This window comes from Toxotes jaculatrix, chromosome 13 (genome assembly GCF_017976425.1).
Source record: "Toxotes jaculatrix isolate fToxJac2 chromosome 13, fToxJac2.pri, whole genome shotgun sequence".
NCBI classification, from domain to species: Eukaryota; Metazoa; Chordata; class Actinopteri; family Toxotidae; genus Toxotes; species Toxotes jaculatrix.
The window spans coordinates 18,911,687-18,929,865 of NC_054406.1; the positions used below are offsets into that span (position 1 = coordinate 18,911,687).

General features: G+C 41.9%; 2 protein-coding genes across 2 annotated transcripts; both read left to right on the forward strand.

The window, feature by feature from the left end:
- The first annotated feature begins 5,749 nt into the window (after nt 1–5,749).
- tmem222b (transmembrane protein 222b) lies at nt 5,750–12,132 on the forward strand. Its single transcript, XM_041052700.1, has 6 exons — nt 5,750–5,905; nt 6,535–6,619; nt 7,254–7,285; nt 7,445–7,541; nt 7,631–7,761; nt 8,895–12,132. Exons 1-6 carry the CDS (start codon nt 5,784–5,786, stop codon nt 8,980–8,982), a joined length of 555 nt encoding a protein of 184 aa, XP_040908634.1. The 5' UTR covers nt 5,750–5,783; the 3' UTR covers nt 8,983–12,132.
- A 1,452-nt stretch (nt 12,133–13,584) lies between these two features.
- On the forward strand, nt 13,585–17,610 carry tpbga (trophoblast glycoprotein a). The gene is made up of 2 exons (XM_041052549.1): nt 13,585–14,081; nt 14,369–17,610. The coding sequence occupies exons 1-2, from the start codon at nt 13,828–13,830 to the stop codon at nt 15,216–15,218; spliced, it is 1,104 nt and encodes a 367-aa protein (XP_040908483.1). The 5' UTR covers nt 13,585–13,827; the 3' UTR covers nt 15,219–17,610.
- Nucleotides 17,611–18,179: the final 569 nt, after the last annotated feature.

An 18,179-nucleotide genomic window follows, 5' to 3' on the forward strand; every position in this document is an offset into this window, starting at 1 on the left:
ATACAGGCAGCAACAGAGTATGATCACATGACTTAAACACAGTTTATCAGATTTGAACATATTCATTCAGGTGTGTCGAAGTATGAACCCAGAAGACATGTTGGGATTAGTTAAAGGCTTCTATGAAAATATTTTAGGATTTTTCTATTCTCACCTAAAATACATAAAAATGAGGTTTCAGGTAAAATGTGGACAGAATAACTAAGTGAACAAGTGAATTTGGTGTTAAACTAAAACAAAATCTCATATGTGGATAATTCTGTCTCGACTGCACTGAAAACATATTGGTTTCCAGTTGAAGGATAAATAGGCTATGGGATATTTCAGGGACCCGAGTTTGTAACACAATAATATTCCAGTCTTTCTTCTCAGCTAAGATGACTGTGTCCTCGCTGTCGCTTCTTATTCATCATACAAGTATGAGGGTGTTATCAGTCTTCTCATCTCAGCTCCAGGCAAGAAAGCAAAGAAGCATTTCCCAAAATGTCAAACAATTGTGTTAAGGTATGTTGCACAGTTGACAGGGTGATTAATGTACTGTACATACATAGATATATACATATTGCTTTTGTTTTAAAGGAGCTGTGTGTCGTTGCGTGTCTAGTTTGCAGTGTTTTGTGATACTTCAGGAAATTGTTCTGAATCAAATTCAGCCTGTGTAGAAAACTAAAAATGGCCCCAGCACACTGCCAAAGCTTTCTGCATCCCAGCATCTTTTTTTTTTTTAATCAAATCCAGTTTTCAGCAAAAGATCTCCTTTGTTGTTTGGATCCAAGACAGCAGAGCTTCCTGTTACATAATCATTTAGTCTGAACCACTAGTCAGAATTGGCCCTGGGGTTTGAGCTTTGCTGAAAGTAAACTGTCCAGTCTGCTCACGTCTTTTCCTGAGACTCAGTTTTACGGTAACAGTCTCCAACTGTACAGGGTCAGACATTTACAATACTGAGGTCTGGAAAAAATAACATTATACAGTATTTTATTGAATCTGTTATCAGGAAAACATGACCACAGGAGTTAGATCATTTAATGATGAACTTTACGTCTGTGTCTACTTCTATCTTTGTGAGGGACAATTTTACAGACCCTTTTGGACATTTATAGAAAGTGGACATTTTGGCCTGTCCTCACTCCTCCAAAGGGCTGTTTAGTGGTTGAGATGTGGTTTTAGGGTCAAGGTAAGAATTATATTGGTTAACTTAAGGCTGAGGATTGGTTAAGTTTAGGTGTCGGGGGTGATTTATGTCAAAGAATGTGCTCACCAGTACAGAAGTAGTTTGTATAAAAGAGACAGAATGATGGTCTCAGCTGTTTGCACGTTTCTGAGTGTGTGTATGCAGGATGACAGGAAGTGGGGTGGGACAAGCAACCACCACAGATACAAACATAGCTTTCCTCTCTGACGGCACATTTCACTGAAATAGCATCAGAGCATCAAGCAGTTCTAGCTGTTTTCCCTGCCACTTACAAAGTGTTTGCATTAACAATCAACAGCTCTCTACTGTCCTGGAGGAAATTAGTTCACAGTGTACTAGACACCAGAAACTGTGGTCCACTTACAATGACACTGACTAAATTTGGCTCCAGCAGTTTTACTTTACAGGTGGGATTTTAACAAAGGAACCTCACAAGGTTAATTTTACACCACATCTGAAAAACTGGACCCATTTTAAAATATGTAAGGTGCTGATGCAACGGCATAATGTTAAACTGGTAAGTCACTGACACACTGGACAAATTAAAGCTACTGTTGCATCTGAATGAATAGATGAGACTCATTTGAAAAGCCTCAGTGGTCATTTAAATAAGTCAGATATTTCTGTTATTAAGATTAGAGTCAGGTTAGGTCTGGAATACAAATATCTAAGTCTAAGTAATTCTCTGTAACTTCTCTTCACCGTTTTAATTAAAGACATGTGGCCTCTGATAAACACACGCTGGTCTCCTGAGCTTGAAGTTTTCACTCCGTCATTCTCTCTATCTCTGCCCCCTTATCGCTCTTAACAAAAACACGTTTCCTGTTGCTAGCAACACTCACTTGCTCTGCCACTTCATTTCCTACTGCAGGCCTGTTTATTATTTTTTTTTATTGCCATCGTTGTCATTCAGTCTTTTGCTGTCTTTTGATTTATTTCCTTTCTTCTTTGGGATGAGATGTGGACACATCACTCTCTGCCCTTTGTTACTGTTTTTCAGTTGTACTTGTGTGTAAACCAATTTCCAGACGTACAAGAACAGATGCATAGATGTAAAAAACCAGAACATTGTAGACATAATGAGCAGAAAGAAGGTACCAGAAACTATAAACACCAACAGAACTAGTAACTAGAAAACGGATTGAGACAAAAAAATAAAAACAGCTTCAAATAAGTGAGGAGAAAAGAAAGTTGTGAAATAAGTAAATTATACAAACCAGCGGACTTGCAGAAAACTAGTGGCAGCTATTATCATTCTAGCACAGGAGTGCTGCTTTTGACTCTGGGTGTAAAATGAAACTGCAGTGTATATTCTGCTGTCTGCACTGTACTTAATGGGAACTTGGAGGTGACAGGGTTCACACAGAATTCACAGGGGGAAGGAGGAGGAGGAGGAGGAGGAGGGGTCAGTTTGCTCTGGAGCCCCTGACACAGTAATCCAGTCACACCTCTGGTTGGATCAGGACAGTACAGGTGTTTTGTTTTCCCCTCACCTAACAGGTCTCCTCTAGACTCCTTTGACTTGCTCAACCTGTTTCTCACTCTTGCTTGTTTGTACTCCACTTAAAGACTGATCATTAGCAGCAGGCTCATGTAAAATGCCAAGTAACTCTCCAATATATCCACAGAGTGGCAGTGTTTCATTTTTGTGACCGTGCGGGTCACTGCAGGCAGCTCTTCATTCAGAAAACAACAATGTCATTTGATTGTTCACGCTTCATGAACAGGAGAAGCAGTTTATAAAATCGACAGGTGGATGTTTTGTGAACACATTTCACAGTTCATTCACTCTGAAGACTTTTTTTTTTGCTATTTATAGATTTATAGAGAGTTTGAGGGCTCAGAGCCACAGAAACCAAGCCTGTTGGTTTCCTGCTCTGTAATAATACAGGTTTGATATGTATAAATTACTTTGCGATCATTTGATTGAAATGTACATTCATTTATTCACCATATAAGCAGAATATGAACTGAAATAATTAGGGGCAAACTTGCTAAAGGTAAACGTGCCTTTGCTGTAGTGGTGCAGATTCTTTAACACGTTTTCAGTTAATGAAATGATGCACACACTGACCCCAGGGCCTTTGGGTTTAGGGCCTCGTGGGCAATTTCCAACTTTGTCCACTTAGGACTCTGGCCATGCGCAACATAAACTGTGGGTTAAGCTGCAGTGACCTCCCTCTTGTCCTCAGTGATGCCAGATATGAAGCTCGGTGTACTGTACAGAACAGAACAGCAGATCAATATCACAATTCAACAAATTACACTGAATCAATGGACTGATTCATTATGGGAGGTGCACTGGTGTGTGTTTTTTCATGTAAGTGACATTTCACAAGGTTTCATTTGCCTTTAATGAAAAGCACTTCACCCTTGGGAGCTTTTTTAAGTGACATGCTGGGAAAGTGGTGTGTAGTTTAAAAATGCTTAGGGAGTGATTTTTCTCTCTTTAATCAGGGCCTTATTTAACCAGGAGGGAAATTAAAAAAAAAAACAACTTTTCAACTTCTTTACTCTTTTACACAACCTTTCTGATAAATTCACGTTTTCAAATGTGTTTCTAAAAGTGTAAAATTAGACCCTCATTCCATTTCTTAGCTGGGTAATCTCAGTCTAGGGAGCTGGAAGTGGAAACCAGCAGACATTTGACATTTTACTTTTCAAACCTTTGACTGAAAAGGATAACATGTCACCAAGTTACAGTCCCTAAAGCAGCACATCTCCTGGCCTAATTGGGTTGGATGGCTCAGCCAGATATCGAGGTGGCATTTTGCCGGAGAATTCCCTCGGCTCCCCGATGATGAGCCCAGCGTGCCTTCGTTTATCAATGTCTGCCTGCTTTTGCTGAGTAGTTTGTTTTTGCCCTTCGCACAATATATCACCTGTCACATCTAATGGGACCCAGTATGGAGTACACAGGGTCCCAGCAGATCCCTTGGGCTCGTCTTTGTTTCCATTTCCACCATTGCCACAGATAAGTCTTTCGATAGCTGCAGCTTTCCACCTCCACCGTGCTGGAGAGCTCTCTCTGTGCTGGCATGAAAACAAACACAGGCTTTTTGTAATAAACTGCATAGAAGTGCCATTAAAGCACTTGTGATAGGATTGAATCTGGACAATAACAACAGAGATGTGAAATACAGTTCAAACTCAAAACTTGCTTTTTATTTTTGATGAGCTATTCAAGATTTGGACTAAATGAATCTGGCTGTTTGAAAGTTACTTAATAGACATTTACAATAGTAAAATCACTTACTAATAATCATTTTTGTTTTTGCTGAGTTATTATTATTTTATGGTTGTTGCTACAATATGAATCACATCATCATTCCTTCATCTATTGGATTGTTTTCTCTCCTGTAGTGGGGGCAGAGGCAGTGAAGGGCTGCACTATTGTCCTGTTAAACTGTTGCCTATACCAGTGGTTCCCAACCTGTTTGGCTCATAACTTTTTTAGTGAATCAATCTCTACTTGTGACTCCTCACCACAGCCTTGGTGAGGACCTGTACAGTCTATGGTGAGGACATGAGTTGTGAACAGTTCAGTCAAAATGTGACGTTTTTTACTCAAATTATACTTAAAACATACTTTGTGTAACAAAAGACTTTTCTCTCATCGTCTTAAGAGTCACATACTCTAGCTGTTGACCCCTGTCACTTGTGAGGTCAGAAATATTCAGACTAGGGCTGCAACTAATGAGTATTTTCTTTACTAATTATTTTCTTGATTAGTCAATTTTGATTTATAAAATGCTAGAACATAGTGATACATGGGCATCCCTAAAGGTCAAAGTGGCACTTCCATTGTCTTATTTTGTCCAACATCAGCCCAAAACCAATAGATATTTAATTTGCAATAAAAAATCTGTATAAAGGATTGTTGTCCACATTTTATTTATTGGTTATTAATGTTGTCTTAACTTGTAACAAAAGCCACCCAGAGATTTCTCTGATGTGCTGAATTAGCCTGCTGTTATGTAGAAGCCCACCATATCTGACACTCAATTATAACACTTATAAATTCATAAATTCAGTTTGTTACTGGATTTTTTCCCCCTTCATGTAGTGCTGTAGTACATAGTACAGCATCTTATAGTCTCTATAGTACAGAGGCTATAATTAGAAGCCTTGAGTGTAAATTTGCACCAAAGGTCTCTTCATTTTCAAACAGTTCATGTTAATCTATGAAAAAATTGCGCAATTGATCCATATTTGGCTCGCAGAAATCCCGGAAGCTGCTGCCGCTGCCAAGCGACACAATAGCGTCAAGTTAGATTGAATCAGAGAGAAATCTTCCCGTTGTACCTTTCAAAGTAAAAGCTACATTCAATTATTACATTTTTCATTGACATTCACACAAAACTCCCTAACGTAATTTTTGTCATGATTTTACTCCGATGTACATAAAACTCCGAATATTAACACTGTTGATAATGTGCATGCGTGGCGTCTTTTTTTTATTTAATCACTGAACAAAAAGAATACATTAACGTGACTTATTTTGAAGCTAACATCACGCATCTTCCGTGAGTTCGGCTGACTTGACGCAGCTGTGAGTGGGACAAATGAAGTTCATTTTCCACAGCTGATGATGGCGGATGTTGTTGAAAAAGACACCATGAAGAATTACCACTTAGCATCTGAGAAAATTAACCCAGAGACCAGTCGCTATCCTTACTGTATTGTCTGGACACCTATCCCCGTGTTGTCGTGAGTTATCGCCGCCAGGTTACAAGTCGGCTTTAGACCACAACCCCGGGGCACGGGACGAAGTGACAGCTTTACTAGCTTAGCTAGCTAGCAGACGTACAATAACATCCTGTTGCTGATTTCCTCATGTTATATTAAAATATCCCTGCTGTGAATAAGAGCGTCACGAATATGGACTGGGAGTGTTTAAAATGTTATTTAATTTGTCATAGATGCATAAATAACTATGCAGATCGCACCAAATAAACGAGAAATGGCTTTACACACTTCAAAGTTATAGGCTAAGCATTGTAGGCTCAAAGTCAGCCTGAAAGAACCCATTATTACCATGTTACAGAGCTACCATAGTAATACTATAGTAATACCAAAATGATATGTCAGTTATACCGTTTATATCAGGTTATTCATGTGTTTTAGAACAGTTTTAACATAAGTGCCAAAATCATGCTTTTATTTTTCTGTGAAATTAGCTTATAACAGTGGTTCCTAACGTGTGTGTGTGTTTGTGTGGAAGACACTGTAAAACCACAACTTTTCAGGTGTGTTTATCTTTCTGTGGTTTGTCAGAAATGCTTGTTTTACATTGTAATGTCAGCTGTGTGTTTGTTTGTTTATTTATTTATATTCAGATGGCTGTTTCCATTCATTGGTCACATGGGAATCTGCACGTCCACTGGAGTCATCCGGGACTTTGCTGGACCTTACTTTGTCTCAGTGAGTAATGATGGTATGGTTTACATAGGCTGATTATAAGAAGATGTCTTTGCCTGCTTGTGAAATTAAGCCCAGTACAGTGGCTCCACTGGTACAATGGATGTGAAGTAAAACAGTGAGTATGAACTTAGTGTCGTGTTTTCAGTATGAGACACTCACCACTTAAGCTTGAAGACAGACTCTGAAAAGTTTGTAACTTGCTTCTTTGTAGGGGACGGCAGTCAGAGTCACTAACAATGGATTCCAGTGGTAGCTCCGTTTCACAGCAAACAGCGTCAGTACACTGTCTTTAGGTGGAGATGCATTGAAATCTGATCCAGACAGTCCAGCCTGAGTAACAGAGCGATGAGACTGAAAGCTACACAGACAGCGAAACACTGCACAGCGGACTGTGAGGAAGTACTTTCCAACTCTGGGAAGTTATCATGGCGGCAGTCGTTTTATCCTTCGTCATGGCGATCACAAGATAAACAGCACTGAGCCCATTCACATGAGTGATGGGGCTGCGTTTTTTAACAGAGCACAAATGTGGACCTAATGCTTGTATCTGTATATATATTTGTGCAGATAAAAAGTACACCGTTTGAACTGCTTTGATGTGACAGACAGCCATAAACATTTGTTCTCTCTGCAGGAAGACAACATGGCTTTTGGAAGACCAACAAAGTAAGTTATCTTTCAGCATCTTTGGGGTGCTGTGGTTGCACGGTTACACTGATTTTTCAGTCAACATATTGCTACAGAGAAATATGAAGAACCAGGCCTGTTTTCTTACATCTGCACTATACAAGAGTTTATACGGTTTATTTTTCTCTTTGACTGCAGATACTGGATGCTTGACGTCAGCAAAGTCTATGCCAGTGGCTCCAATGCCTGGGACACAGCGGTGCATGATGCTTCGGAGGAGTATAAGCACAGGATGGTAATAAGTAGTTTTGTGGACTTGTCCTTTGTTTACTTTATAAATCAGAATAGACCAGTAATAATTTGAGCTCTTGTTTTCTCCTAAAGCACAACCTGTGCTGTGACAACTGTCACTCACATGTTGCCATGGCTCTGAATCTGATGCGATATGAAAACAGTACCTCATGGAACATGGTCAACCTCTGCCTTCTGGCTCTGATCCATGGAAAACATGTCAGGTAAGAAGGGGCAGCATGTCCGATCTGCTGGAGTTAGACTGACATACAGGGAAAGAATCAAGCACAAGATGGATTTCTAATTTTGCAATCATTGTCACCTTCAGTCCAAAAATGTCTGACTGTTGTCTGCCTTAAAGCTGATTTAGTTCCAGTCCTATACTCTACAGCTGCTCTCCTCAGTGTGAAGATTAAAGAAATGGGGCTGAAGCCTGTGAATGAGGTTTCTCGCTGGGGATCCCAGGGGTTTGGGCACGATTTCACTGATAGGTCTTGAACCTGCTGTGTCTCAGGACATGAGAATAAGAGAGAGAGAGCCCTGATTCCTGAGGAGTATTAAGAGAGTATATAGGACGTTCCTCCAGAAAGGCCCTTTACAGTCAAAGGAATGGACTAAACATCCCAGAGCCTCGATTGTTGAAAACGCATGGAGCTGATTGTACAGGATAAAAAGCAGCATCACACATCCAGATGCTGTTAAATGGCTCTGTAAACAGCAGTTATGAAATCAGACGCACAAACGGGTTTAGTAAGAATTCAGACGGAAGTGAAACTAAGTAACGAATCAAACATGCATAGTTAGGAAACATGATTTAGTTTGTGGTGGAAAAATCTTGCTTTAAGACTGTTTGCTTTCACTGTAGTATTCACACCAGCCTCTGAGCAGGGGGACGAATGGGACTGTAATGTGATTACATTAAGCTCACAGTTATCAGTGAGTTGTACACTATCAGGACGGTGGTGGAGGAGTTAGGGATGGGAGCTGATAAGATTATCCGTCTGATTCTTTATCGATTCCGTTAATGATTCCTCATGAAATTTGTGCGTGTAAAAAAGTAGACCTGCACAGGTTTTCACCGAAAATGAGTTAGTGTGAGTTTGAAGTGAAAGAAGGTTGAAAGTGAGTGATTTTATCTACCTGTCGTCATCTTTCTTCATTTCCTCTGTGACTCTTTCTTTTGTTGGAGTTCCGTCGCCGATTCCCATCCCCTAGGAAGAGTTATACAAAAATCAGATTAGCCTTCTGTTCCTGCTTTTACCAGTGTTACCACCTCCGTACTGGTTCTCATGTTTCCTCACCTTGGTGCTCCTCTGTCTGTTTTCGTCTCTCTGTCGCTGTTCCTTCACTGATCCAGCTGTGCAGGCTTTCTGAAGACCTGGCTGCCTTTCCTGATGCTGATGGGCATCATCCTTACAGTGGCCCTGGCCCTCAACCTCCGGTGACCTGGGCGGCGGGTTAAAGGACACAGTGGAACCCCTGCAGGTCGGATGTGGGGCTGACCTTTTAAACAACACGGGGGAGGGGGGTGGGGGGGTGGAGCGGGGACAGGGCAGCATCACACGGCGTCGAGATGAAAGTAACTGAGGACATAAAGACTACTCACCTCCAGGAGAATGATGTTGAACAGGAGCATCCAACACGTCTGTGGTTTGTGGAAAGCAGGCAGCCTGTTCACTGGCATTACTCCAGTGGTGAAGCTGGAAGGCCCCAGGGACCGAAATTCATTTATATTCAGTTATTTTGAGAGAAGGGACTGAACACCCCACCACCACCGCCACCACCACCACCACCACAACTACCAGGACCACACAAACACACGTTTAACAGCAGGTTTAAGCCATCGCCGCCTGCAAAGTGGAGAAGATATGTAGCTGTATTTATAGTTGAATAGTGGTATGTTAGATTGTCGAATCCTCTGAGGGAAACACATCCATGCCTTGCTTTCAGATTTGGATGATCTTACATTGTAATGGATTGGGAGTGTAATCCCATGATTCAGTGCTTCCAGAATGCCATTTTTATATCCTACCAGGGAGCACAAACATGTTAAATCAATTAGATGCCTTTCTAGGGAATTTACTGCATTTCATGCTTGATCTAATGTAGCTCTTCTACAGTTACTGCAACTTACACATGCCAGAGCAGTTTGTATTTTTGTGCATTTTCTTACTTCTATTCAGACTAACTCCGAAGGACATCACAAAGTCTGCATCTTCTAAAAAGAAATATTTTCTCAGAGACGTGTTGTACATGCATCGCATCCATCACCTCATGGTACTACTTCCACAGGTTTACGGGAAACGTTTTCATGCCTTTATCTACAGATCATCAGTGCAGCGATTGTAGCAACCTCAGTGAATGTGGCTGTGGAAAATACCGAGAGACACCAACAGAATATTAGAGCTCCTTTTTTGGTTTTCTATACTTGTGCCAAATGTAGAAGAATGGGAGACCAACTCAAACTGTGTCCTTGGACATGTAGCTCGTTCCTGAGTGGAACAGCTCTTCGATGACTCCAAAAGCCCGCTGATGTCAGAGTTATAAAACCTGGTGTAATCGTTTTGTTCAGCCTGAGAGCTGTTTTTTTTTTTTTTTTTTTTTTTGGTTTGTTTTTCATCTCTAATTTTGACTTTATGAGAAGAAGCAAGTGCCAGTGCCTAAAAATGACCTCTCTCTCTCTCTCTCTCTCTCTCTCTGATCTCTTATATATAATTTCCCAGTTGTTTTTGATGCGTTTAAACAACAAAAAAAAAAAAAACGTTAATTCCACATGATGGTTGGCACTCGAAATCGGTTGCCATGGCTTTCGTGAGTAGATTCAAATCCCCTCATTGTTTGCAATCAAACAGAAAAAAATGTTGAGCCCTCTCTTTGTCCGCGGTGCTGCCAGAAGCAGCAGGTAGCCAGGATCCTCAGGTTTTTCACGCTCACCAACCCCTGCTGAATATCCCCACACTCCCCCACCAGCTCCTGACCAGCGTCGCTCCTGCTGTTTTCCACCTCTGCAGATCAGATTCGAAGGTCATTGTGAAATGTCAGTGGTGTTTCACAAAGCTTTGACATACACCGGCCAAACCATCCTGCAATAATCCAAAGTAGATGTCATTTCAGTGTGAGCTCCTAAGTTAAAATCAGTTGTGTTTTCCGGGCAGGGCTAACACGGTGCCAGTTTTCTACACTCTTCTCACCGAGCTTCTGTTGAAAGCAGATATTCTTTGGCCTCATGTGTGTATTTCACCCATGTTGCCTGTAAATATTTGAACACACATTATACTGTACACCAGGTGCTCTTTGTATACTTTGCAAACTCGATTGCTCACTCACACAGATTTATCCTTTGAATAATTCAGTGTCATTTCTATTCTCTTTACTTCTGCATATCATCTCTGCAGTGAAGCAGAGTCGTGCCTGTGTGTGTGTGTGTACCTGTACTTCTATCTTTGTGAGGACCGGTTAAAGTTACAGTCCTTCTGGACATTTTGACTGGTCCTCACTTGCTGACACACCTTCAAAGGGCTGTTTGAGGGTTAAGATTTAGGGTTCAGGTTTTGTCAATCACAAAGAGAGAAGTAAAAGTGTGTGTGTGTGTGTGTGTGTGTGTGTCTTAGTCATGCATACGACTGGAGAGAGCATGTGATTGCATGCCAGCATGTGTGTATTGCATGCATGCAAGAAAACGAGTGTCAGAGAAAGAAGTTCATGTTCGACTCATACTGTGGCTTCCTGATTAATAATCCGCTGCATTTCATTGCAGCCAACTGCCTCGTGATTGATTTCTATATTTATCACTCCACATCTTTCTCTTAATCTCTTTCAAATTTTTATGTGATTGCTGGTAAACCTTAGCAAGAATAAATAATAAATTAGACCGTAACAGGCCTGCTTAAGTTAACGTTGATTCGATGCAATAGCCCGCGCCGTATGTAGCTCCAGATGGTGTAGATGAGAGTCATTTTCTCTGAGCATTAAAACAAGGAAACAAAGAGAGAAATGGGGAATCTGGCCTCGGTTTGAAAAGTGGAAATCTGTCTGAATAAAAACAGATTGTTTGGGGAGTATTTTAAACCATTTTACTGTGACATCTCACTGCTGTTTTAGCTCTTTTTAAAGCTGAGTCACTGGTAACTAGTGTTAAGAAGTAACTACCTTTTATTGTAAATATGACTTGATGCCCTGAGGCCTCCGATATTCATATTTTAAATTGCTGGAAAGTTAAAATTTGGGACTTGAGGTGACTGGTAGCTTTACGTTCAGAGTGATGTTACTAAAAGTAGCATGTGTTTAAAAAAAGAAAGAAAGAAGTCTGGAAATATCATTATGCCTAAACTACAGTCATGTTTTACATCTGTGGAACATACCTGTAGAAACAGAGAACAGTGAAAAATCTCTTTGCTTCTCTGTAATTGAGCTAAATGTCAGAAAATGGGAGCCAAACCGTGTCCCTGAATATGTCACTTGTTCTTTAGTGAAACAGCTCATTCATTACATTTTGAGCTATGAAAGGTAATGTATGAATAGACCTTTGAGATCAGCTGATGAAACTCACAACGTTGTCATTTTACTGCTTCGGGCGTATAAATATAAACGTATATTTTAGGAAGAGGGATAGAAACTGTGCAGATAAATAGCCAACCGGCCCTTTATTGGAGCGCATGTGCAAGAATGCGATATTCAGTGGAGATCATTTGAATGGTTTTTAGATGTCGCCTGCTTCGGTGCCTTGTTGTATCCAAGAGCCAGGTCCAGGAATGTGGAGACCTGTGGTCCCAGCGATTCAGACCGTTGACAAAAGACAGTTGGGATGCTATTATTAGTGCCACTATCCATATATACTTATACCAGTCTGCAATTTCCAAAAGCCTCCTTTGTTTCTCTAATCCCTAAAATATCTTTTATGCTGCAGATCATATAGCCCAATGGGAATTTTAAGACTCCTGCAAGTGACTGTGTGAACTCTGAATGTGTTTATGACTTACAGCTATAATACCAATAAAGACGTCTATTATTGTAGAAATTTGTGGGTGTTCGTTCTTTCTTTCTTTCTCTTTCTCTTTCTCTTTCTCTTTTTTTTTAAACTTGGCTTTCCATCATTGAATTATGACAACTGTGTTTCATCAACTCTGTCAGCAGGAGGGATGATGTTAGGGTTTCAAGGCTCTCTGAGCCATGAAAGGCAGAGTCCCCTCCTCCTCTGCAAGTTTCTATAAATACGCTCAGAAGTGATTCCTGTAATAATCATTAGAAGCTGTCAGAATAAACATTAAGGAAGGAAAGCCGTCACAGCTTTGATACTCTACTGCTGGAGTGGTTTAAAGACTCACTCAGTGGCCATTCTCCTGAAGAGCATCACGGTATTCAGGAAAAAAAAAAAAAGAGGGGGGGATCAAAGGCTCTGCAGTCGGGCCCCTCAGCACCCCTCCCCCCATCTTTACCATACCACCTGGGTAGGTGGGAATGACCCGGGACATCAGACTCACCAAACACTAGCAGTGAAACAGACAGTCAATGCATTCAATTACAATTAACATAGAAACCTCTAGAAATCAGAGTTTTAGTAATAAAACAATAATATGTGACTTATGTCTGATTAGACATTACTCATAAAGAAATGGGAGGTAAACTATCCAGTTATATATTTTTGTCACTTTCATTATAGAAAACATAGACTTGTTGCAACATTCATCTAGTTTTTATTTTAATTTGTTATGTAATAATAAAATCCAGATTTCCTGGATCTGAATTTAGGCTCAGGTGAAGGTCTATGTATGTTTGAGGGATGTGTGAGACAACTCTGAAATATACTGAGGAGAATAAGAGCTGAAAACCTAATCACTTTCTCCTCCTCGTGCGTCCTTCATGCCTCTACAGTCTCCTACAGTCTCTACTCGAAGCTGAGAGGAGGATCTCGTGGATCCGGACGGGGGTGCGGGCTGGAGAGAAGCCCCTCCCCGCGGATCATCGCACTCGTCGATGGTCCTTTTAACTTCATTGTTGGAGAAGTAGCGACGCCCCGCTTTGCCACGGCAAAGGATCAAGCACCCCCCTCTGATCAGCACGACCCCAGCTTCTGTTCTCATGGAAATCAGACCCTGCCTCCCGGCCACACTTTCTGCAGAGATGCAAAGCTGAAGCGCATTCCCAGCCGGGACAGCAGCTGATAATGATGTCTTGGAGGAGCTGATCGTTTCATTTCTCCTGTTTTTTTTTTTCCTCCCCCTTCCTCTGTGTGTTTCGTTCTCGTTATAGTTTGCAGCTGCTCTTTCGGATCGCGCTCTGTACTTTCCAACATGCTGGATCTGGCGCACTGCATTGTATTTTGCGCGCTCCTCTTCTCCGTTCACGCGTCGTGTCCTCCGCGCTGCGAGTGCTCCGAGGCGGCTCACACCGTCAAGTGCGTCTCCAAAGACCTGCGGAGTGTCCCGACTGGAATCCCCGGATACACCCGGAATCTGTTCATAACTGGGAATCAGATCAGTCGCATTGGTCCGGAGTCCTTCAGAGGACTGGATAATGTGACCAACCTGTCTCTGAGTAATAACAGGTAAGACTCTCCTGGACACTCCTGTGTCTTTTTTGTCATTATGGTAACGCAAAGGAAACATATCCTGAGGAAAAAGATTGCTTTAGGACATTGTCTTAATAGTTTGTCTCAATGACAAGGCATTATTTTTCAGTCCTTGGTTGATCCTCACTGTCCCTTTGCGGGCTAAAGTGATCCATAGTGGTATTTTAAGTAGTTGTAGCAGTCTGGAAGGGTCTGGGTTTTTTCCCCCCACTTTCTTGGTCTTTAAAGTGTAACTGACATCTCTTGGATGTCCTCAAATCCAGAATTTCCAAGGTGGAATCCCACACGTTCTCCGGACTCCGCAGCCTTCGCTCGCTGGATCTGAGTAACAACCAGCTGGCTGTCATTCACCCTGAGGCCTTCACTGTCCTGAACCAGTCCCTGCGGGAGCTTAACCTGAGCCGAGCCCTCTACAACCACTCGTCAGTGATGGACCTGGCCACGTCTTTCCGCTGGAGCTCCCTGGGGACCCTGCAGGGACTGGACCTGTCTGACAACGGCCTCATCTATTTACCCTCGCGTATCTTCTCCCACCTGACCAGCCTGCGACGTCTGCAGCTTTCCAACAACTCCCTGGTGGCCATCCACAACTCCAGCTTCTCTGGTTTGGAGCACCTGGAGGAGCTAGACCTCACGCTCAACGCCCTCAAGACATTTCCTGAGGAGGGCCTGCTAGAGCTGGACTCCCTGCCCAGAGCTACTCTTCTTCTGGGGGAAAACCCGTACACATGCACATGTGGAATTGAACCTTTTGCTTTGTGGCTCAACAGATCACAGGGACGCATTAGAAATGCTGACGGCCTCGTGTGCTCCTTCCCAGCCAACATGAGAAACACATCCATGCTTGCCGTGGGCACGTTGACTCTAGGGTGCCACCAGAGGGATGCAGGGGCAGACCTTGCTTTGCAGACCTCTTATGTCTTCTTGGGCGTCGTCCTGGGCTTCATAGGCCTCATCTTCCTATTTGTACTTTATCTCAACCGCAAGGGCATCAAGAAGCGGATCTATGACATGCGGGACGCCTGCAGGGAAGTGTGGGAAGGCTACCACTACCGCTTCGAGATCGATTCTGACCCCAGGTTATCACAGGTTTCCTCCAGCGCTGATGTGTGAGAGGACAATCACCCCTGGTGCATTTTCTTATGACTCTTTTCTAATGCATTTATCAGTAGAAACATGTAAAAATTGTACAGATTTGCCTGTAAATATATAAATACAATACTGTTAATAATCTTTCAGCCTTGTTGATTAAAGCATGCACTGCCCATCTTTCCTCACTGCACAACTAATACTCATCTTTAATGCAGAATATCTTAGATTTCTTTGTTCTAACAGACACAAACGTGTCATTGGTAGACGTTTCTCATATCCATGCCTGCTCTCTATGTTCACTCAAAAGCAACAGTAAGTGCCTAAAGTCAGCTCGGTGTTGTTTACTGATCAGTTTAGTGATCTGAGCTGAACCCACTTTCTACACGGCACACTTTCATTCAGTATTCTGGGTCAGACCTCGTCTTCGCGTTTAGCTCGTAAAAAAAAAAAAAAAAAAAAAAAGCAACAAAACCCTGCAATAAAATCCTGGCACTACAAAAACAAACCTCTGCGAATTTAAAGCACAATCACTCATTCATCTTTGAACCATTTCAAGCCCTTTGGTCCCTTCGTCCTTCAGCCCCAGGGTGCCAGAGAGGAATTAAGCCTCCAAAAGATTTTCTAAAGCTCTCCTTAAAAAATCACCACTCTGCTTTTCTTTGGCTGTTGGATTGGAAAAGATTGGGGGGGGGGGGGGGGGGCAATTCAGCACAGACCAGCGGAAATCTCCTAGCCCCCTCATTTTTTTCATGAAACGTTGCTTTGTTTTAACTCCTTGAGTTTTATTGTCAAAATGATGAGAACCAGTCGCAGGCTAAGGCTGCTGAAAGCAATCTCCCTCCCTCCTTAAAGACAACAGCCACTCTGGAGGCTCTTTGAAGGAAAAGTCTGGCTCTCCACGTTTTTCTGTTTAGGGGATTTTTTCCAATGATAAGACACAGATGATTCTCAAACACCAGCCACATTGTTTCATTCTGCAGTTTGCTCTGACCAGTTAAGTCGTGCTCCACGAGAAAAGAAACAGGAATATGTTCTTAATGTTTTGCTTTTTTCTCTGCCTTGTATGCCTTTACAATCGGGAACTGTTTAGTGGAAGTTGCTTTCTAAGACCAGCTGCTTAAAATAACGATCTGAAATGCAGATATATATGCCAAAAAAGAATTTCTTAGTCAGATCCTAAGCCTTACGCTTTACACGCATGTTTAAAATATAACCTTAGAGTGAAATGAATCCTAAACAAAACAGGATGCTTCTCTCTTCTCAAATGTCATATTTGTCGTGCCTGTTTTTCTACATGGCTACATGACAAAAGCAATTCTCTGTGGCCTTTTGATGCTACAAAGTGAGACAAACACAGACAGGGGAGGGGATGGCTAGCTGCCACTCCTCAAAGTGTTTATAGCCCAAATTGTTAGCTATCTAGGTATTTGGAATGGGGAGGGGGGGGGGGGGGGGGGGAGAGGAGCCCTGGGGATAACTGAAACAGCCTCCCATTGTTCAGAGCCAAAGTAGCATCTTCATCCCATCAAGTCGTTCTTCAAGCTCGTCTGATAGCGATCCAGAAATGTTTGCGACATGGAGCCCTTTTACTGCATGTGGAATGACAAACTGAAAGTTAAGAAAGTCATGATCTCTGTATGCTCGTTTAGAACAAATATAATCTCGTGTGTCGTGAAAACAGTTGAAATGAATGTAATCATAACGGTTTGGACTAAACTCAAGGTATCATTTCTGCGAGCGGCAGTACCACATTAAGCCGGGCATTTACTCGCCGAGGAGAAAACAATTGAGGCTCGTACGCTGACACAAAGGGCAGCTCGCATGGCGAGACGCCTCAAATAAGCTTTGTTTTCCAGCGCGAAAAGATGCCTTGTGATACCCATTCACTTTCTGTTTTCACAGACGGCCATTATGCCGCCGCATAATAGGATTCACTCATGATGACAAAGTTGAGTGCTCTGATCCAGCTATTGTTAAAGTGTCATCATTCTTAATATTTGCCTGTGGGAGAAAGTCCCAGGAGAAGTTTTCATTTGCTATTACACAAAGTGTCACAACCAGGGCATTAAGCCAGCCACGGGTTATTGGTGTCAATTGGCGGAGCAGAAAGAAGAAAGATTACTCCCTGCATGTCATTACTTCCGTTTTCCCTCATTAAAGTGTGGATTAGGAGCTGTGCCTTTTTTTTTTTTTGTCTTTTTATGAGCCTGTCTGTTTGAAAAATATATGGTCTGTTTGCTATAGGCTGTGCAATACCGTCTCAGCAGGAATGCAATGAAAAGAGAGGACCCCTACAAATACATCCAGACGTTCTCCATTACTAACCGTGCAAAAGAGAGGCTTGTTAAGAACAGAAAAAAATTGCTCCAATTACTATGTTCTTTCAAACTGTGTGTTGCACATATCTGATTAAAAGATCACATCTTTATTTCAACTCTGCTCGCCCTGTCTTGTATTCCCACAAGTTATTTGTTACACCACTGAGGTTTCTTTTGAGGAAGCAGTTTTAAAAACTTTAACAGCTCTATGTTGCTGAATTCTGTGCAGCATCTGGTTTTTGCAAAATACATATTTCAAGGTTTTTTTTTTGTGTGTTTTTTTTCAGTTTTAATATGTTCCTCTAGAGTACGTTCCTCTTTATTTTATACGCCTCCTGTCTCTGGGAACATCTTGGCGCCATTACATGGGTTTAATGGCCATGATAGGGAATATGCCTTAAAAGTGAACACCACATCTGTGAGGAATTGAACATGTTAAAAAGAGACCACAACAGTCAGCAGCATGACGACAGAGACAAAGTGGCATCTACAACCCCCCCCCTTCACTGGCACAGTGTGACAAATGCAGCTGTCTCTCTCTTCCTCTTTCTCTCTCAGCCAAGGACACATGTCATAATTTACATTTACCATCAGTAAATACTACAGAGTCACCTTATACACTTTTAAACACTTTCACAACCAATCCAAGCACAGAGCAGTGAAA

What these genes read in the sequence shown, in the direction of transcription:
- tmem222b (XM_041052700.1), top strand. Translation starts at nt 5,784, where the DNA reads ATGATGGCGGATGTTGTTGAAAAAGACACCATGAAGAATTACCACTTA. An exon ending in CTGGACCTTACTTTGTCTCA is followed by an intron (nt 6,620 to 7,253) that starts GTGAGTAATGAT and finishes TTCTCTCTGCAG; the next exon opens with GAAGACAACATGGCTTTTGG. An exon ending in GCTTTTGGAAGACCAACAAA is followed by an intron (nt 7,286 to 7,444) that starts GTAAGTTATCTT and finishes CTTTGACTGCAG; the next exon opens with ATACTGGATGCTTGACGTCA.
- tpbga (XM_041052549.1), top strand. Translation starts at nt 13,828, where the DNA reads ATGCTGGATCTGGCGCACTGCATTGTATTTTGCGCGCTCCTCTTCTCC. An exon ending in CTGTCTCTGAGTAATAACAG is followed by an intron (nt 14,082 to 14,368) that starts GTAAGACTCTCC and finishes CCTCAAATCCAG; the next exon opens with AATTTCCAAGGTGGAATCCC.